This window comes from Eucalyptus grandis, chromosome 8 (assembly GCF_016545825.1).
Source record: "Eucalyptus grandis isolate ANBG69807.140 chromosome 8, ASM1654582v1, whole genome shotgun sequence".
Taxonomy (NCBI): domain Eukaryota; kingdom Viridiplantae; phylum Streptophyta; class Magnoliopsida; order Myrtales; family Myrtaceae; genus Eucalyptus; species Eucalyptus grandis.
The window spans coordinates 71833435-71852182 of record NC_052619.1 but is presented as its reverse complement, the minus strand read 5'-3'; the positions used below and the strand labels follow the sequence as shown (position 1 = coordinate 71852182).

General features: G+C 38.7%; 1 protein-coding gene and 1 long non-coding RNA gene across 2 annotated transcripts; both read right to left on the bottom strand.

Annotated features, from left to right (window-relative positions):
* Positions 1 to 3798: 3798 nt before the first annotated feature.
* LOC120287340 (probable LRR receptor-like serine/threonine-protein kinase At3g47570) lies at positions 3799 to 6302 on the bottom strand. Its single transcript, XM_039300116.1, has 2 exons — positions 5049 to 6302; positions 3799 to 4810 (listed from the first exon to the last, which is right to left on the bottom strand). The coding sequence occupies exons 1-2, from the start codon at positions 6283 to 6285 to the stop codon at positions 4389 to 4391; spliced, it is 1659 nt and encodes a 552-aa protein (XP_039156050.1). The 5' UTR covers positions 6286 to 6302; the 3' UTR covers positions 3799 to 4388.
* A 5339-nt stretch (positions 6303 to 11641) lies between these two features.
* LOC108957828 lies at positions 11642 to 12696 on the bottom strand. The gene is made up of 2 exons (XR_001984898.2): positions 12330 to 12696; positions 11642 to 12137 (listed from the first exon to the last, which is right to left on the bottom strand). It is a non-coding gene; the product is annotated as an uncharacterized LOC108957828 (long non-coding RNA).
* Positions 12697 to 18748: the final 6052 nt, after the last annotated feature.

Sequence of the window (18748 nt, the reverse complement as noted above, 5' to 3'; positions counted from 1 at the left end):
CATCACTAGATAAAGCATGTAGTATAACCACTGCCGACAGCTGTGCAATCCTCCGATGATCAATTTACTCGTAGTTCCAGGCTAAATCATCTCTTGCTGATTGCTTCGCGATCATTAACCATCAACCCTCCTGTAGAAGCCCTCGGATTGCACATGTAACAACGTATATTTTCAACTCATGTCGCTCTCCTCGTGCCACCTTCTGCATTCATCTGCACTTACTAAAAGGAGGAAAAGAGAGGAGAGGAGAAGACATCGATTCTGTTTTCCTAACGGAAGCGCCACAACGCATCCTGAATAAACTAAAAAGCAATACAGACCGATGCAACTGTGGAGACGGCAAAAAGCAAGACGGAGGACACGGTACAAGGTATAGGGATACACCTATACGCCGAGGCTAACTTCTCCTCATAAGGCCCGGGTCCACAGGTTCATATTTTCTAATGTTGTTCACCACAGACTGAACTTTCTTCGAGAGCTGATCGTTGTGCTCCTCGACTATTTTCACAAATGCAGTTAGCTGCTCTTGATATGCTGCACACAATCTTTTCTTGTTTTGCAGCTCGGCCGTTAATTCCTCGATTTTTTTGTCCTTTCTATCAGGATGATAGTTTGATTAGTCATCCGCAAGCCATAGACGCTGTATAGTATGATTAGTCATACGCAAGCCATAGACGCTGCATACCTCAAATTTATACTACAATCATTCAAAAAGTCTCGGCCATTTTAAACAAGCACACCAACCACCACCACTGCCAATTCGAAAGTCAGTTGAATTACTATGTAAGACACGGGGACTTGGGGCAGAAAAGTAATTGATCAGCTCATACAGAAACGTGATTGGTCCCGAGTTGATCCAGGAACTAGACTAGACCCACAAATTGGTCTAATCCTCAGCTCCAAGCTCAATAGAGTCGGTCCTCAATCTCAAAACTTGAAGACCAACAATGTGCGGGTTGATCCCTGGATCGGGTGATGGATCGGCCCAACCCGGCCATGCTCACTCCTATCCATTCCCATCTAATCAAAAAGGTCCTTTTTTTTCTTAAAATTTCCCAAAACGGAAGAATGTAATTATCTAGATTAGATTATCTAATGGTCAAGGGAAAAGTCAAAAATTGAAAGTAAGGGATAGATCCAACATAAAAACACCTTGACCTATAATATTAAGGGATGATCTAAGAAGGAATTTCACAAAATTCAAAATTGTCACATGTGCAACCATCTTAGCATCTAAGATGATATTGCTTTACTTTAAATTACAATTAACGAAGAGAATGCGGCATTGATGATGAAGATAATCCAAAGTGGAAGCAACGCCAATAGCAATATTTACCCACCCAATGAAATTTAATATTTTCGGAATCTCATTCCCATGAGATAATGCTGCATTTAGGTGTAGCCAGTGTTCCGGGCTTCCTTTGATCATGAATTGATTAATCATGGCCTTAAAATCATTTCCTTTGTAATTACTACTTGAGCAATAAATATCTTCAATAGATTTCGATGTTTGATTCTTTAATGCCTTGTACTCGACTATAAATCTCTTTAGAGCACCACGATGGACTAAATGAAGCACCTTTACGGTAATGGTAGCTCCATTGTCCTCGCGTATCCCTTATAAACAGAACCAAAGTTTCTTATACCGATTAAATTCATTGCAGAAAAACCATTAGCTACTTTTAGGAGTGTTTGTTGACACTTACATTTTCACTCGGAGACTTTTCATGTATTCGTATGACTTCACAGTTACAGACTCCCACTCCTCTACCTTTTGGCTAAATAAATACAATCGATGTGAATAGTAAATACCGATCCAGTGATTGAACAATGTTCTGGTCAATGAGTCGACAGTGAGATCCAATCAAGATTGAACAGTGATTGAGCGTGAGTGAACTGTAAGATCCGGTCAATGAGTGAACATAACGTGAACAGTGAGTAAACAATAAGATCCTCTCGAGATGGATATACCTCGGAGGTGGTTAACGAATTGACAACTACTGGGGACGATTCCTCTCATGAGGAGGCGCTAAAATTTGATTGGGGTTCTCCCAAACCCTACCGATCACAATGGAAATCTATTCATACTTAATGAGTCCCCTACTAACCTATTAGAGACCGGTTAGTGGCCGAGTAAAACTTGGGACGTTTGTTTTATTTCTACAAATTAAAGATTCGGGCTCGAGGACTTGATTATATTAGATATGCCTAATTCTCAATTTTGGCACCAATATCTCTTTACAAAAACATTTGCAAATACAATCTTGCTCATTTTAGAAATGGTATGTGAGATCTATGTGACCATACATTGCTAATTCACTGAATTGGACTCATTGATCATGTAAACGACATAATATGACTATTAAAAAAAAAAACGATAATAATGACTTTAAAAAAGGGCGAAAATAATATCCGATAAAATGCCGGATAAGGGTGCAGGCTTTCTACAGTGGAGATAACACATCGCAGCCCCCACCAACTAATCTCTAAATAAAATTTGCAAGTGCCTCCAAATTAAAGGATGCTGCTCTCCTGAACGATGAAACTTTTCGATCACCGCATCGCAGCCCTTTTCCACAAGGGTGCAGGCTTTCTACAGTGGAGATAACACATTATTTCAGTTAAACCTTCTGTTTAGCCACCTTAATGTTCCTCTTACCTGATTAATATATAGTTCAGCCAGTCTTTGCTTTTGTGGCTCGTTTCGTTTACTTTCAGGATAATTGCGCGCTGACGGTGGAAAAAAGCTGCTCCGAAATAACTTGTCCCCCGGAATGAAGAGAAAAAAGATTCGAAAGGCGAATGAAGATATGGAAGACATGTGAAGCCACAAGAATGCTATGAAAAGGCAGAGGTGATGTTCCTATTGGAAGCTCAGTTTTGTCTCCAGCCATGTTTGTGCATTTTTGAATGCTGGAAACTTGATTAGTCAAGATGCTGGCGTACATAGCACGAGTTTCTTTTTGACTTTGTGTCTATCCTAGTGCGTGTATCGAGGGGATGAATTGGTGGATCCATCTAGATGCTTTTCCAGATTTTGACTTGAAGTCAAGCAAAGCCCACAAATTTCTGTCGTCTTCCACTTTGGAAAATAAACCGAAGACTGATGACCAAGCGCGATTCTAGCTGGTCATTGTCATGAGTCACAATAGCTCAATCAGTCAAAATCATTTTATAGTTGACCGATAAACCTGCTCATCAGTTAGAGACATCATTGTGAGGCGTGTATGTATCTATTAATAACTAGATTTATTTCAACCTGAATAGTTTAAGAGGAAAATTAACTTTCGGCCTATTAATAATTGATAATTTCTCCACATCATTAATAACTTTCATGTGAAAATTAGGTAAGTCAATACTCAAGTGGTGAACTCAAAAGTGTTGTTCTGGCAAAACGGAATTATACTCAGTCTTTCAACAACATAACTTTTCACCATGGAAAGTAGGTTCGCGTATAACAATGATTACTGATTTTGTCATGAAGAAAAGTATTATAATGAGTCGTTTCTCTGCGCTAATTGTCACTTTTTAGTTAGCGAAGTAAGTCTAAGCATATTGGCGGCTAGTAATTTCTCGATGTAGTCAGTAACTTCTACTCTTGAAAGTTGCTTATTAATGTGATTCACGAACCCCCATATAAAAAGAGTAACTAACAATATATCTATATTAAGTTTTATGCCTATGTGATTATATGATTTGGCAACTTCACTTAAATGCGGAAATAAAAGTACTAGCAGTAGTAAACATGAGAAATAACAGTGCTGAAGAATTTGCACTTACACCCGAAGAAAAATCCGATACACACAAGTTACATAATTCTACTAAAGCATTCTCGGATGATTCCTGCTACACATATCAAGCGCGGATAGGTGCCCTCAAATTACAACATGCTAGAATGCTGAATCCGAAAGCTGTACGTCCTTATTCACCCACCAGGGCAACACTTTTGCCTATACCTGACTAAGCATATCTTTAGGGACAGAGATCAATTCCCGGCATTGGATTATTTCGAATCAAAGCGACACCGAGCCATTCCTAGTCAATCTGTAGAAACCAAGCTTTCCTTCAAATAAGATTTCGAATAGCTAATTGGTTGTAATTCATCTTAACGAGCATCATACAAATGAAACGAAAAAAAGAAGAAGAAGCAAGGCAATTTATTTTGGATTCATTTTAAAATACTATGACAGCAAAATAGAGGTTTAAGTAAACCAACGGAACTCAAGAATGCGCGTGCACCATAGGCCTTGTGTCGGTTTAAATATGTATAGCTACAGAAGGGGAATAACGATCAACTATCATCTTAGGGAAAAAAGAATGATTGATTCTTTGTTATAGATTTCACCTGTCCACTTCCGTTTGCGTATTCAACACTAAATGTATGACAGCTAAATATAAGTTGTTAGTGGTGCACCTTGTCCATGTAAACCCAGGGCAAAGAGTTTCTCTCTAATTTGATGTAGCTTATTTGCAACGCCACTTATGCTCATCCGTCTTTCGGGAACTTCGTAGGAACAAGCAACTCCGATATTATATACCATAAGCAAACACTCTTGAAATATGCCATCGCTTTTGGAAAGCCAATGCGGAGGACTATAAGGGCCTAAATGGCTCTTCCTTTCTTGAAGTAGGATGTTGTCCGTAATTTCAAGCACTTGTTCAGGCAAAGCTCTTGCAACATAACTATGAAGAGTCAAATTATCTCTAAAGGTGTTGTCGATGGGACTCAACCCTGTGAACATCTCCAAAAAGAGAATGCCGTAACTATACACATCACCTTCTCTTGAAACCTCGCATCCCATTGCATATTCTGCCACACATAGGTCATATTGCAATTCAAATCAGAGTGCAAATCATCATCTTTGAATCAATTGTGCATAAGATTGTAAGAGTTATCATTTCACACAAGAAGACACATCAACAACTTTTAGGTTATTAAAATTTCTTGGTTTTAGGGAGAGAGAGAGAGAGAGAGAGAGAGAGAGAGAGAGAGAGAGAGAGAGAGAGAGAGAGAGAGAGAGAGAGAGAGAGAGAGAGAGAGAGAGTACCTGGTGGAGCATAACCGATTGTCCCTCTTAGACCAGCTGAGCTCATTTGATTGGCTATATAATCAAGGGATGATCCAACAAGGAATTTTGCTAACCCAAAGTCGCCAACATGTGCGACCATCTCAGCATCTAAGAGGATATTGCTTGGCTTCAAATCACAATGAACAATGGGGGTATGACACTGGTGATGAAGATAATCCAGTGCAGAAGCAACACCAATAGCAATATTTATCCTCTGAATAAAATTCAACCTTTTTGGAAGCTCATTCCCATGAGATGATGATGCGTTGGGGTGTAGCCACTCTTCTAGGCTTCCATTATCCATGAATTCATAAACTAACGCCTTAAAATCACTTCCTTGGTAATCAATACTTGAGCAAACTGTTAGTATCTTCAAAAGATTTCGATGTTTTATATTTTTTATTGCATCACACTCGGCTATGAAGCTCTTCAGAGCACCATGATGGGCTAAATGAAGCACTTTCACTACAATAGCGGTTTGATTTTCCTCAAGCATCCCCTTGTAAACAGAACCAAAGCTTCCAATACCAATCAAATTCACTGGAGAAAAACCGTCAGTAGCTTTTAAGAGTGTTCCATAAGATACGTTCGGACATGAATTATCCATTGAACATGAAACTTCTCCGTTTACTTTCTTCTTCAACCAACAAAGATATATAAAAGCTAGAATAAGAGCTAGCCCAAGAACTCCGGATATAACAGAAGTGGACAATATCACCATATGGATCTTTATACTCTTGGAGCTTTTGGATATGCATATGGGGAGGTGAAATTCTGGCAATCCGCCGCAGAGCTCATTGTTCCCAATAATAGAAGTACCTGTAGCATTCTTAAAGACTCCTTCACATGGTAGCATGCCTTCAAACTTATTGTATGATAAATTCAGAAGTTTCAAGGAATGAAATACTGTTAGGAATGCTGGAATCTGGCCTGATAAATTGTTTCGTGAAAGATCTAGTTCTCCAATACCTCCTAACCATCTGAATGATTGAGGAATGGACCCATGGAAGAAGTTGCCTCCCATCCTTAGCGATGTCAATGCAATGCAATCACCTAAACTACTTGGGATTTCACCAACCAACAAATTGTTCGAGATATCCAATGCAGTTAAAGCTTTCAATTTGCCAACTTCCGTGGGTAGAATTCCACTCATATGGTTACAAGATAGGTTTAGAATGATCGCTAATGATGAGAGACCGATAAGTTGTGGGGGCATGGGACCACTAAGATTGTTATAGGATAGATCAAGCAGAATAAGAGATCGGCAGTTTGATAAATGTGAAGGAATTTGCCCATAAAAGTTGTTCTTGAAAAAATCCAATTCAAGCAACTTGGTTAGATTTCCCAAAAAAGATGGGATAGTTCCTCCCAGGTTGTTTTGATGAAGCTCAGCACAACTAAATTTTGTAGATTCCCCAAATTTGAGGGGATGGCACCTGAAAGTAGGTTGCCATCCAAACTCAATGCTTCCAAATTGGAAAGATTCCCGATTTCTTTGGGAATCTCACCAGATATTTCATTGTTGAGTGCCTGAAATATTCTAAGAGTGGTGGATAAACTACCCATGCATTTAGGTAACACCCCACCAAACTTGTTGTAGGCAATAATCACCTGATCTAATTTGCTGCTGTTAAATACCGAGCAAAGGAAGCTCAAGTCTTCAGGTTTTCCACTTCCAAGCTGATTAAAAGCAACGACAAACCAACTAAGCTTATAAATTTTTTTCAAAGAAGGTACTTTCCCAGAAAATTCGTTATTTCCTAGTTGAAGCGTATCTAGCTTTGTGCAATTCGACATTGACGGAGGAATCGACCCCACAAGTTGGTTCCAGCCAACGTTAAAAAATTCAAGATCTAAAAGTTTAAGGCCTATGCCTACATAGAGAGTCCCCTGTATCTGATTGTCTCCGACATCAAAACAAATTAGCAAAGAGAGATTGAATAACGAAGATGGAATTGTACCAGAGAATCTGTTTCCTCCAAAGGCGAGGACTCGCAAGTTTGTTAGGTGGCCTAGAACTTGGGGAATGCTCCCGCCCAAGTTGTTTAGGGTTAAAGAAAGGAACTCCAATGAAGATAAGTTCCCAGTGGAGGAAGGCACGATACCAGTGAGATTATTTCCATACAAAGAAAAAAATTGTAGCTTTGATAATGAACCGATTTCTGAAGGAATTTCTCCACTTAGTTGGTTGTGTTGAAGGATGAGTTCAAAAAGGTTAGAGCAAGCTAATAAGTTTTTGGGAATTTCACCGACCAACGAATTTTTGTCTAGTCGTAAGGATTGAAGGTGGCGCAACTGGCCAACTTGTGAAGGGATTTCATGATGGAGACTATTGTTTTTGAGCCAAATTTTCCTGAGGAAGCTGAGATTCCCAACATGAGGAGAGATTGATCCATAAAGCCCTTGTGATGTCAAATTCAAGACCGTTACCCTCTGGTGTCTTCGGCCGCACATAACACCATACCACTGGCAAAACCCAATGCTGTTGTTCCATGAGTTGAGCACGCCGAAAGGATCTCCAATTATGCCGACCTTAAATGCGAGCAGCGCGAGTCTATCTGTTTCATTGGTGTTAGAGGAGACTTGGTTAAAGCACAGTGCAAGAGCAATACAAAGAAGCAATTGGCATGATGAGAACTCCGCAAGACAAATGCTTAAGAGTTTCATGACTCAAAGCCCAAGGAAGCGGGTAAATATGAAAGCAAGGCAAGAAGAAACAAGAGGCAGGAACAGCGCTACTGGAAACTCTGAAGAGATCTATAAGAAGGTGTCGATTTTTCAGGACATATTTATAAGAAGAACAGTGAGCGGTCATTGCGCAGCTACTTTATTCGTTGGTTCGTCCTCTCTTCTTCCATCCACTCCTCCAACGAATGTCACAATTGTATCTACATTGGACAATCCACGAAATTATAAGGCGATCATTACGCCGTTCGACGGGACGATTTTTTCATCAACTAAGCACTCTGCAAACCCAGCGTGCTAAGAAAATCCCCATCATGACTTATTAAGAGTGAAAGAGGTTTCTCTTACATTAATTCGTTTTGGGGAAAATGTCATAAAGTCAATTTTCAAAAAAATAATAATATTTTCTGGTGTTCGGCTGAAATTTGAAAATGCAATTAAAAATATTTTCTACCGTTTGGTATGGAATATTTAATTTGATTTTCCTCCATGCAACTTGCCAAAGGCAAGCTCGAGCTTGAGGCTTGCACTCGCTGATTTGGCAAGCCGCGAGCTCGCCAATGACCAGTCGCCGGCTATGGCCTTGGCTGTGCAACCGGCCAAGAAAGAAGAAAAAAAGAAAATGAAAAAGAATTAAAAATTGAATTTTTAAAAAGAAAAAAAGATAGAAGAGGGGGCTAACAGGGTTGTGCGAGAGTATGAGATAAAGAGAGTGAATGAGAAAAATGTTTTCCGTTTTCCATAAGACTTTTCCGTTGATGGAAAATGTTTTCCCTTATTGATTCGTTTTCCGTGAAACGAACGCCGAAGAAAATCCCAAAAACGTTTTCTTGAATGTTGTTTTCCGTGAAATGCATGGACTTTGACAGAGCCAAATGGAACATAACCATTGACATTTGTGGGATTTAAGTAAAATGAATGCCGGAAAATCCGGAAAACATTTTCCTGAATGTTGTTTTCCATGAAATGAACGAACTTTAACAAAGCCAAATGGAACATAACCATTGATATTTGTGGGATTTATGTGAAGTGAATGTCGAAAATATGGAAACATTTTCCTAAACATTGTTTTCTGCGAAATGAACAGACTTTGATAGAGCCAAATAGATCATAACCATTGACATTTGTGCGATTTGCAGGAGACTCATGGGACCGATAGCTAAGATCGACCCCGGTCTACATTAATCATTGAATATATCAGCATAAGCTATTAGGCTTTTTTGGAGCCATTTGAGCGTGCGAGTCCAAGTGACCCACTTCATTGGCGGAACGTTTACTTCCATCAGTGCAGCGCCCCGCCCACACTCCACGCTAGTACTTCATGAATAAAGTGGAGACTCCAATTGTGACGACTTGATACTCCCAAAGTTAACACTCAATAATGACATGTAAAATTACACTCCGAATTGTAGTTGAGTCGTGCAAAAAATTTAACCCTCGCTTTAGATATTGTTTTGCCAATGAAACTATTTTCTCCATTGACATCACACAAAAGAAAGAAAAGAAGAATGGGAGAACAACATGTTGGGAAATAATTGACCAAGAAGAATGAAATCAGACTAAGATGTGAAAAGTTACCGTCTTTAAGGAATTATTTGCCTCATACGGTTGCTAATGGTTACTGACAAAAATTTTCTAAGGTTTAAAAAGTCTCAAATGAGACATACCAAATTGCAATTTTGGTATTTCTCCAAAAACTCTCAAAAGGGAAACAATTAAAAATAAGAAAGAGACGAAAAATTGATAGTTAGTTATTGAACCAGAACCATTCTTAATAAATGAGCGAAACCTTTTGTGAACAAATAGTTTCAAAATGACACAACTATTCATTTTTGTAACTGTAAATTCGTAATAAAAAATAAAAATAATCTTCAATTGAAAAAATACACACTTATCTTTTCATCAATTGAATAGATAAAAAATAATCGCCACGCACTCATAACTTTTTGATACGAGACATGCATGTTGAGTCCGCACCGGTGAATTGATACATGATACCTATATTTACAAGTTTCTAACAGAAAAGTTACAATTTCGGTCCTAATAATTTTAATAATGTTCCGTTTTAGTCCTTCTACGCTACTTTAGTTACAAAACTAGGCCTTAAATTATTTTTCAATAGAAGTTTAATTTTAGAGGCCAGTTAGTGGCCGAGTAAAACTTGGGACATTTTTTTTATTTCTACGAATTAAAGATTCGGGCTTGAGGACTTGATTACATTAGAGACGCCTAATGCCCAATTTTGGTACCGGTATCTCTTTATGAAAACATTTGCCCATGCAATCTTGCTCATTTTAGAAATCGTATGTACATCTATCTATCTGACCATACATTGCTAGTTCATTGAATTGCTCTCATTGATCATGTAAACGAGATAATATCACTATAAATAAAAATACGATAATAATGGCTTAAGATAAAGGGCGAAAATAAGATCTGATACAATGCCGGGTAAAGAGTATTACACTGACATGTTATTAAGCTCCGGGATAAGACCCCCACGAGCTTCGCTCGAAATTAAATTTGCAAGTGCCTCCAAATTAAATGATGCTGTTCTCCTAATGATGCGCGACTTTTCGATCATCGCATCGCAGCCCTTTTCCACAAGAGTGCAGGCTTTCTTCAATGGAGATAACGCACATTATTTCGGTTAAAGCTTCTGTTTAGCCACCTCAACGTTCCTCTTACCTGATTAATACATAGGTCAGCCAGTCTTTGTTTTTGCGGTTCATTTCATTTCTTTCAGGATGATAGCCCGCTGAAGGCGGAAAGAAGCTGCTCCGAAAGAACGTGTCCACCATGCCTTTCCAGATTTTGACTTGAAGTCACGCAAAGCCCGCAAATTTCTGAAGTCTTCCGCTTGGGAAAATAAACTGAAGACTGATGATCAAGCGCGATTCCTTAGCTGGTCACTATCATGACTAACAATAGCTTAATCAGTCAAAATCATTTCCTTAACTTTTTCATGAACGATATTTTCCACTAAATGAACGGACATAGCCAAGTGGAACATAACCATTGACATTTGTGGGATTTACGTGAAACAAGCGTCGGAAAATCTGAAAAACGTTTTCCTGAACATTATTTTCTGCGAAATGAATGGATTTTGACAGAGCCAAATAGAACATAACCATTGACATTTGTGAGATTTGTGTGAAATTCACGGGACTGATAGCTATGATTGACCCCGGTCTACACGAATCGTGATTGGATATATCAGCGTGAAACTTACGGGATTGATAGCTGTGGATCACGGGACTGATAGCTGTGATTGACCCCGGTCTACACGAATCGTGATTGGATATATCAGCGTGAAACTTACGGGATTGATAGCTGTGGGTCACGGGACTGATAGCTGTGATTGACCCCGATCTACACGAATCATGATTGGATATATCAGCGTAAAACTCACGGGACTGATAGCTGTGATTGACCCCGGTCTACACGAATCATGATTGGATATATCATCACAGCTATTGGACTAATTTGGAGCAATTTGAGCGTGCGAGTCCGAGTCACCCATTTCATTGGCGGAATGTTTACTTTTGGTCCCTGCATTATGCTTCTGACAAATTCAATCCTCCAAATCTTATCTCGGTGACAATTCTTCAACTTTCAGTCCAAATATGGACGGGTATGTTGAGTCAGCACCCGCGATACGTTATACCTACATTTACAAGTTTCTAACAGAAGGGTTACACTTTCGGTCCTCAATACTTTTAATCATGTTCCGTTTTAGTTCTTTCGTACGCTACTTTAGTTACAAAACTAGTCCTTAAATAATTCACCGCATTTCTAAAACATCATGAAAATGTCAATTTCAAAAACAAAATATTAATTCGTGATTTCTACGTTTATAAGTGTGCACAATCTAATTGATAGCCCAATTAAGATAAATATCATCAAATGCAATGATTAAACGTCCACATTTTCATTACAGATCGAGATAGAAATATCTGAAACTACTCCTTGAAAAAAAAAGATCAGTTTAAAATAATTTAACGAAATCTTTTAATTTGCTATTTTTTCCCCTCGGAACATATCGAACTGTATAATATGCCTCTTGACCATTAATCACATGGTCATCAAGTCTAGAGGACTCATTCCGACCAGGCAACCGTCGGCTCCAATCGCCCTGTTTCCATGATCAAAAGCACAATATGACTGCTCTCCATCACTACATAAAGCGTGCGGTACAGCCACTGCCGACGGCCGTGAAATCTTCCGATGACCAATATACTCGTACTTTCAGGTTAATCATCTCTTGCTGATTGCCTAGCGATCATTAATCATCAACCCTCGTGTAGAAGCCCTTGGATTGCACATGCGACAACATGTATGTACAGCTCCTGTCGCTCTCCTGCCGCCATCTGCTGCATTCATCTGCACTTATTAAAAGGAGGAAAAGAGAGGAGATGAGAAGACATCGATTCTGTTTTCCTAACGGAAGCGCCACCACACATCCTGAAAAAACTAAAGAGCAATAAAGAACGATGCAACTGTGGAGACGGCAAAAAGCAAGACATAGGGTGCACTAGGAAATGGAGGACTTGGTACAAAGGTATAGGAATATACCTATACGCCGAGGCTAACTTCTCCTCATAAGGCCCGGGTCCACAGGTTCATATTTTCTAATGTTGTTCACCACAGACTGAACTTTCTTTGAGAGCTGATCGTTGTGCTCCTCGACGATTTTCACAAATGCAGTTAGCTGTGTTGGCCGCCTAAGTGGCTTCCCAGGATCGACGTAGCTAGAAAACCGAACATGTAGGAGGAGTATACAAAGGTTTGCGTACCTAATTTGGAATCCCTCGTTCTTTATGCGGAATGACAACGATCCAACGCTCAAACGATGAGCCACGCTCAGGTTCTTCTCCTCTATAACCCTCGGTTCTTAGCTCGATGAGATCACCACTCACAGTTTGCCTTATGTGAGATGAGAGAGACTTTATGGAAGAATGAGGGCTAGAGGAGGGACCTTAGCGCTATTTATAGAGTTTTGGACGGACCCTCTTATCACGGGCCGGGCCCAACTCGGCCCACACAAGCCAAGCCCATATTTGACTGTTAAGAAACTTTATATCTTACTTTATTAGATCAACTCTGTAAAAACGATTAATTACAATCTCAATTAACCCACATCAAGAAAATTCTTACATTCTCCCACTTGGGCTATATTAATTGAGACCGTACTGTATGTGCACACCTTTATGTTGATCTAGAGATAAATCTCAACAGCCAATCCGATCCCATAAAGTCTTCAACACCGGATCATGGCGGTAACTGCATATACATACACAGAGCCTTCCATGGTCACAAGTGTTATCAACTTTACTGATATGGATTTAATATGATTGTGTGGCAAATCGACAACACCTCATAAAGAGTTTTACCTTATGTGTTATCCTCTTTGTCGGTCACTATTCTTTTACCTTAAGTGTTACAGAAAACCGGATGTGGCACTAGAGAATATCCTTATGGTTCTAATGAACCCACATATATCTTATCTTTATGGTTAACATTTCTTTATATGTAATCAAGACATATGTTCAAAGCTGATAACCAAATGCCCCCAGCCTTCACTCAAGACTTACACAATACCTTGAGATTTTCATTACATATAATCAATTCAATATGGTGACCACACATTCATGAACACTTTATTGAATGTGCAACATATATAAGCTTTATTAGAGCAAAATCAAAACAGCTCCCACTAAATAACAGCATCCAATGATGCTCCTTAGCCCATGTCACGACATGTCGTTCAAGTACACAAGGGCGGAAATCTTTAATTAGTGGGTCTACAACCACATCATTTGTGGAAATATGCTCTACTATAGTGTCACCATTCTGTATTATTTCTTTATGGTCAAAAACCTAACCATCATATATCTAGACCCCTCGAGACCCTTATGATTGTTGATAAATAACACTGAAGAGTTATTATCTCGATACAACCGTGTGGGTCTATTCATAATATCAAATATGGTCAACTCTTTAATGAGGTTCTGAAGTCAAATATCTTGAGTAACAGCTAAAAGGCATGCTATAAACTCTGTTTATACGGTAAAGGATAATATAGATTTCTATTTATAGCTTTGTCATAACAATGCACCTTCTGATAATACAAAGATATATTATGTTTTCAACTTCTTGTCATCCTTATAGCTAGTCAAATCTGCATTCGAATACCCTACTAGCTTTAAATCCTGAACATATTTGTCAGTATATAGTTTTCTTTTCTTTTTCACTATCTCAAAACCTCATTGGCAGCAATCCAGTGATCATGTCTTAGACTTGACCGATATTTGCTTAAAAATCTTGCCACAAAAGCAATATCTAGTCAAGTGCAGACTTAAGCATGTATAACACTTCTAAGTGCACTAGCATAAAGTATATCATTCATTTGTATTTTCCCAAAATTTGAACAAGGACAGTGCCAAATATTCAATCTATCAGCCTTAACAACGGCAGCGACTCTTGGCTTATTGAATATTTTCAAAATACAATTAACATATGTAATTTGAGATAAATCTAACATATACCAAGAACGATCTCTATAGATCTCAATGCCAAGGACAAAAGGTACTTGACCAGGATCTTTCAAGTCAAAATTCCTCGACAATATCTATTTTATCTTATGCAGTAATCCAATATTGCTATCGCAAGCAAGTTATCACTTACATGGAATTTGAGAAAACTAAATTTTCTCCCACTGACCTTACAGTATATACACTGATGTACTCTATTCTCAGCAAAACTAAATGAATTGATAACACTATAAAACTTCAAGCATCGTCTGATCTACAGACTCTCTTAAGGCCATAAATAAGGGTATCGGTTTACACACAAGCTTACCTGAATCATCTATCTAATGTAATTCCATAAAAATGAGCCAGTAATACCATATTCACTCTAAAATAGTCTTTAGAAAAAACTAAACTTCTCTCTGAGTGAAAACTTTATATTAGTAATTTGAATTTAAACTTCTCAATGTTTCCCTTGAAATTCCTCTTAGTCTCATACACCCATTTGCAGCGGATGAGCTTGTGACCCTCAACCAATTTAATAGGCTCTCAAATTCTATCACATTTTATAAATTGCATCTCGTCTTTTCATTATGTCTAACCACAGATCAGACTGAGGACAAGAAATATCATTTACATATACAAGTCACTAGATCGACCACGTAGTAGATATCATAATCATGCTCTTACAGATAGACTATATAGTATGGTGGTACAACTGAACATCTTTCCGTAACAAATCTCTTGAGTGGAGCTACTATAATTTTATCCTGCACTTGAGAGGCTTGAGAAACTTCATCAAGAATTGTATCAATAACAATATCCTGAACCTCACAAGCTTAATATGTGGTGTAAAAGACTCCATAATTGTCTGTATAAGGAAAGACAAAGACACAATGGTCCCCACCATACCATTATCTTAATAGTCTAAAAGCAACTATCCTTTGCATTTTCATCGAACTCTAGAGACTTCCTATATATGATTTTACAATTCTTGTGCCTCTATTGGGATAATAAAGTCTGATATCCTTTCAAATGATCTGGGTATGATATGAGTGGTTCTGGATTCCAACTTATTTGATGTTGGATTTTATAATATCATTTCTGCAGGTTGCTCTAAACCTTAAGATGATTTGAGGCAAGTTTACGTCTAATCCATAACTCAAAAGAGAGTCAATGGAACACTTTTGGTAGTAATTCAATTTAATGCATATTGGGCTGTTTCGCCCCATAGAAAACCTGATAAATTAGTCCTAATAATCATACTCACTATGATGTCCATCATGGTGAAATTACGCCTTTCGGCCACACCAATTTGTTCCAAGCTTTTCGGGTATAGTAAACTAAGTTATTATCCCAGGATCTTCGAAGTATTTAACAAATGGCACTTTAAGCTATCCAGCATTACCATATTTATCAAAATACTCACCAATGTGGTCATATCTGACAATCTTTAAGATTCATCCCAACTGTTTTTTGGCTTTAGTCCGAAAGAATTTGAATCAATTCAGACTTTTCTTTAATTAAAAGGAAATAGTCGTCAATATTTCTATACAACTTTACCATATATGGTCACAAATATTAATGTCAATGACCTCTAACAGGTTAGGACTTTAGACTGCAGCTTTCTTCTTTATCTAAATTATCTTGCTTTTACAATAGTCTACTCAAGTCTTTAGACAACATTTAAGAGTAGACAAAATATTAATATTATCAGTCTTTTTTCTCTTTCTCTAGACATATAATCAAGACATTCATGTTACAATGCATAAGACTATGATTCGGGTAAATCTCTATTGGAAACAACATTTTCAATTGTAAAACGACATACATATCCTTGGGAGATGAGCACAATTGGTACAATTCATTTGACCCATTATAGCATCCAACTTCATTTGACTTATAAAATATTGAAACGGCATTGTTCTTTATCTCAAAAGAATAGCCGTATACTTCCAGACATGATACGGAAACTAGGTTCTGTCTACAAGAAGGTACATAAAAGTGTTTTTCAATGTTAAATACTAACCAGTATCCATGGTCAAAACAACATCTCCCACTAAAACGGCGTTAAATGTTGTTTCCCGTGATGAGTTATGATTCATTTTGATTTGGCTTCCTTAGATTTATGAATCCCTTTATGGTAAACAACATAATTTGTTGCACCGCTATCTAGCCACCAAGAACCGGATGAGACTTTTGATAAGAATTGAATTCATAAATGAATGTCAATGAATCATTAACTCTAGACTTAAGCTTGGACAAGCAAGCTTTATATCATTACAATGTCTTTATGTGTCATTTCTTCCCACAAAAACAATGAATGACACCATTTCTCTTAAAAGGTGTTATCTTAAGATCAGATTGTCAGAATGATTGACAGTTTTATGAATACCCTTATGAGTATGATTGTGGACTTTAAATCTACCATCCTTAGGACGTAATCTTTAACCTTACCAGAACCATCACACTTTATGTTGAAGAGTCATTGCATTTATATCAATCTTGGCAATAGACAAGACATACTTTCAAGTCACTAAGGCTTCTATCCTTTTAGCATTGCAGTCAGCTGGTAAACCATTTTCAAGTGTTCCCAGAATGAAACGTCTCATGGATGATGGACAAATTCAATTGCCCTTTCTTAAGCAGCAAGGAATACATTCTAATTCCATATAACTAACAGTGAGATTGCTAGCTTATTCAAAGTAAGAACAATATGAACATCTACCAGCATCATCTTAAACATAAAATCATTTTCACTGCTTAAAATTTGACCAATAAGAACCTCAACAACAATGGAGTTGTCATTACTGATAATGTAACTTAATAGCAAGCAACATATGTAATTGGTACCATGTGAGTACTGTGTAACTTGAGAACCTTATAATTACACATCCTGAGAGTTACACGCATTATCATATAAACATATTTGAGCAGAATATATGACATGCAATTGTATACTCTTCACATGACAGCGGTCATGAGAATATATTCTAACCTTTCGCGAATTCACTACCTTTGGATGTATGAACCACTAGAGTCAGTTACTCCTCAACCATATGCTGTACATGCATCCCTACATGAACTAACACACAATTACCTCATTTGGGAGTATAAATATGCATCAGAATAAGAGACATCCCATTACGATATGAGACCAATGCTTCTCAAATCCAATCAAGTGTGCCACTTTGGCAGTCACAACCCAACTAAATCATCGAAATTCTCTCATATCAGGGATATAACTTTATGACTCACATTTATTTTATATATGTGATTTTAGATCGGATAACGGGGGCAATTCGTCACTAAAATCACATATCATACCAATCATATTACTCCATTCATTAATACATGATAAACCTTATACATGTTATCAATGAATCGATGCTCTACACATTCCTTATGTGATAATATACATGTGACTTCACAATGCATTTTCACATTCATAAAATCATCAAAAAAAATAAATAAACATATAATAGTGTAGAGAACATCCATACGAGCACAACGGTTCAAGCCATGCGTCGATATGACGTCTCACGTGCCCTCACGCGCCCCCAGAATGCACGGCACGTGAGATGCATGCAATAGCGCACGAAAACTGACCCGAAGCCGGTCTGACCGATCAACGGGTCGAATCGGTCAACGGCCCGATTGATCAACGGTCAACCCATCAGACCCGACTCGGGTCAAACCGATCAACTCGGGTCGGGTCGACCCGGTCAACACGAGTCGAGCCTGTGGTGACGTCACATGCCACGTGGCGGTCGCACGTGAGGTGGCTTACGTGACGTCATCATGGGACACGTGTCCATGGCGGTGGAGAAGTCGGTGGGATGATGTCACGGATGATGTCATCATCACTGAGGCGGTGCGCGCGCGTGAATCCGCGTGGCGGTCCACTCATCGGCGCGCATGAGCGTGCGTGCCAGCGCGTGAGGCCATGCGTCAGCGCGCATGAACGCGTGTGAGGCCGCGCGGTGGCGTGTGTCGCCGACTCCCAACACCGCCTGGGCGTGGTGGCGCGTGAGGCCGTTTCTGGTATCATCTAGAGACGTTCCACCCACCAAAATTCTCGTATGGAAGATTAGAAGCCGTTTATACAATCAAAATTCACTTTCACCGGACCAAAATTCACAAAAACAGGCGAAACCTTCCAAAGGTAGGTAAAATTTGAAATTCTCATCGCCGGCGTATTTGGCCTTCGCCAAAGGCGTGCCGCCCACCGAAATGCTCAGCTCGACGAGAAGAATTCAAATTTGTTTTCAAAATCAAGTTTCAACGGGCAAATTTTCTAAAAACGGGCTAAAAGCAATAGTTCGGGTTCTAGGCTACAAGGCTCTACTACCAAATGTTGGCCGCCGAAGCGGCTTCTTAGGATCGATGTAGCTAGAAAACCGAACATGTAGGAGGAGTATACAAAGGTTTGCATACCTAATTTGGAATCCATCGTTCTTTATG

Excerpts from the sequence above, each read along its gene's own strand:
- LOC120287340 (XM_039300116.1), bottom strand. The coding sequence starts at position 6,285 with ATGCCCCCACAACTTATCGGTCTCTCATCATTAGCGATCATTCTAAAC. Across the intron at positions 4,811-5,048 it reads AATCGGTTATGCTCCACCAG|AATATGCAATGGGATGCGAG; the intron begins GTACTCTCTCTC and ends TATGTGTGGCAG.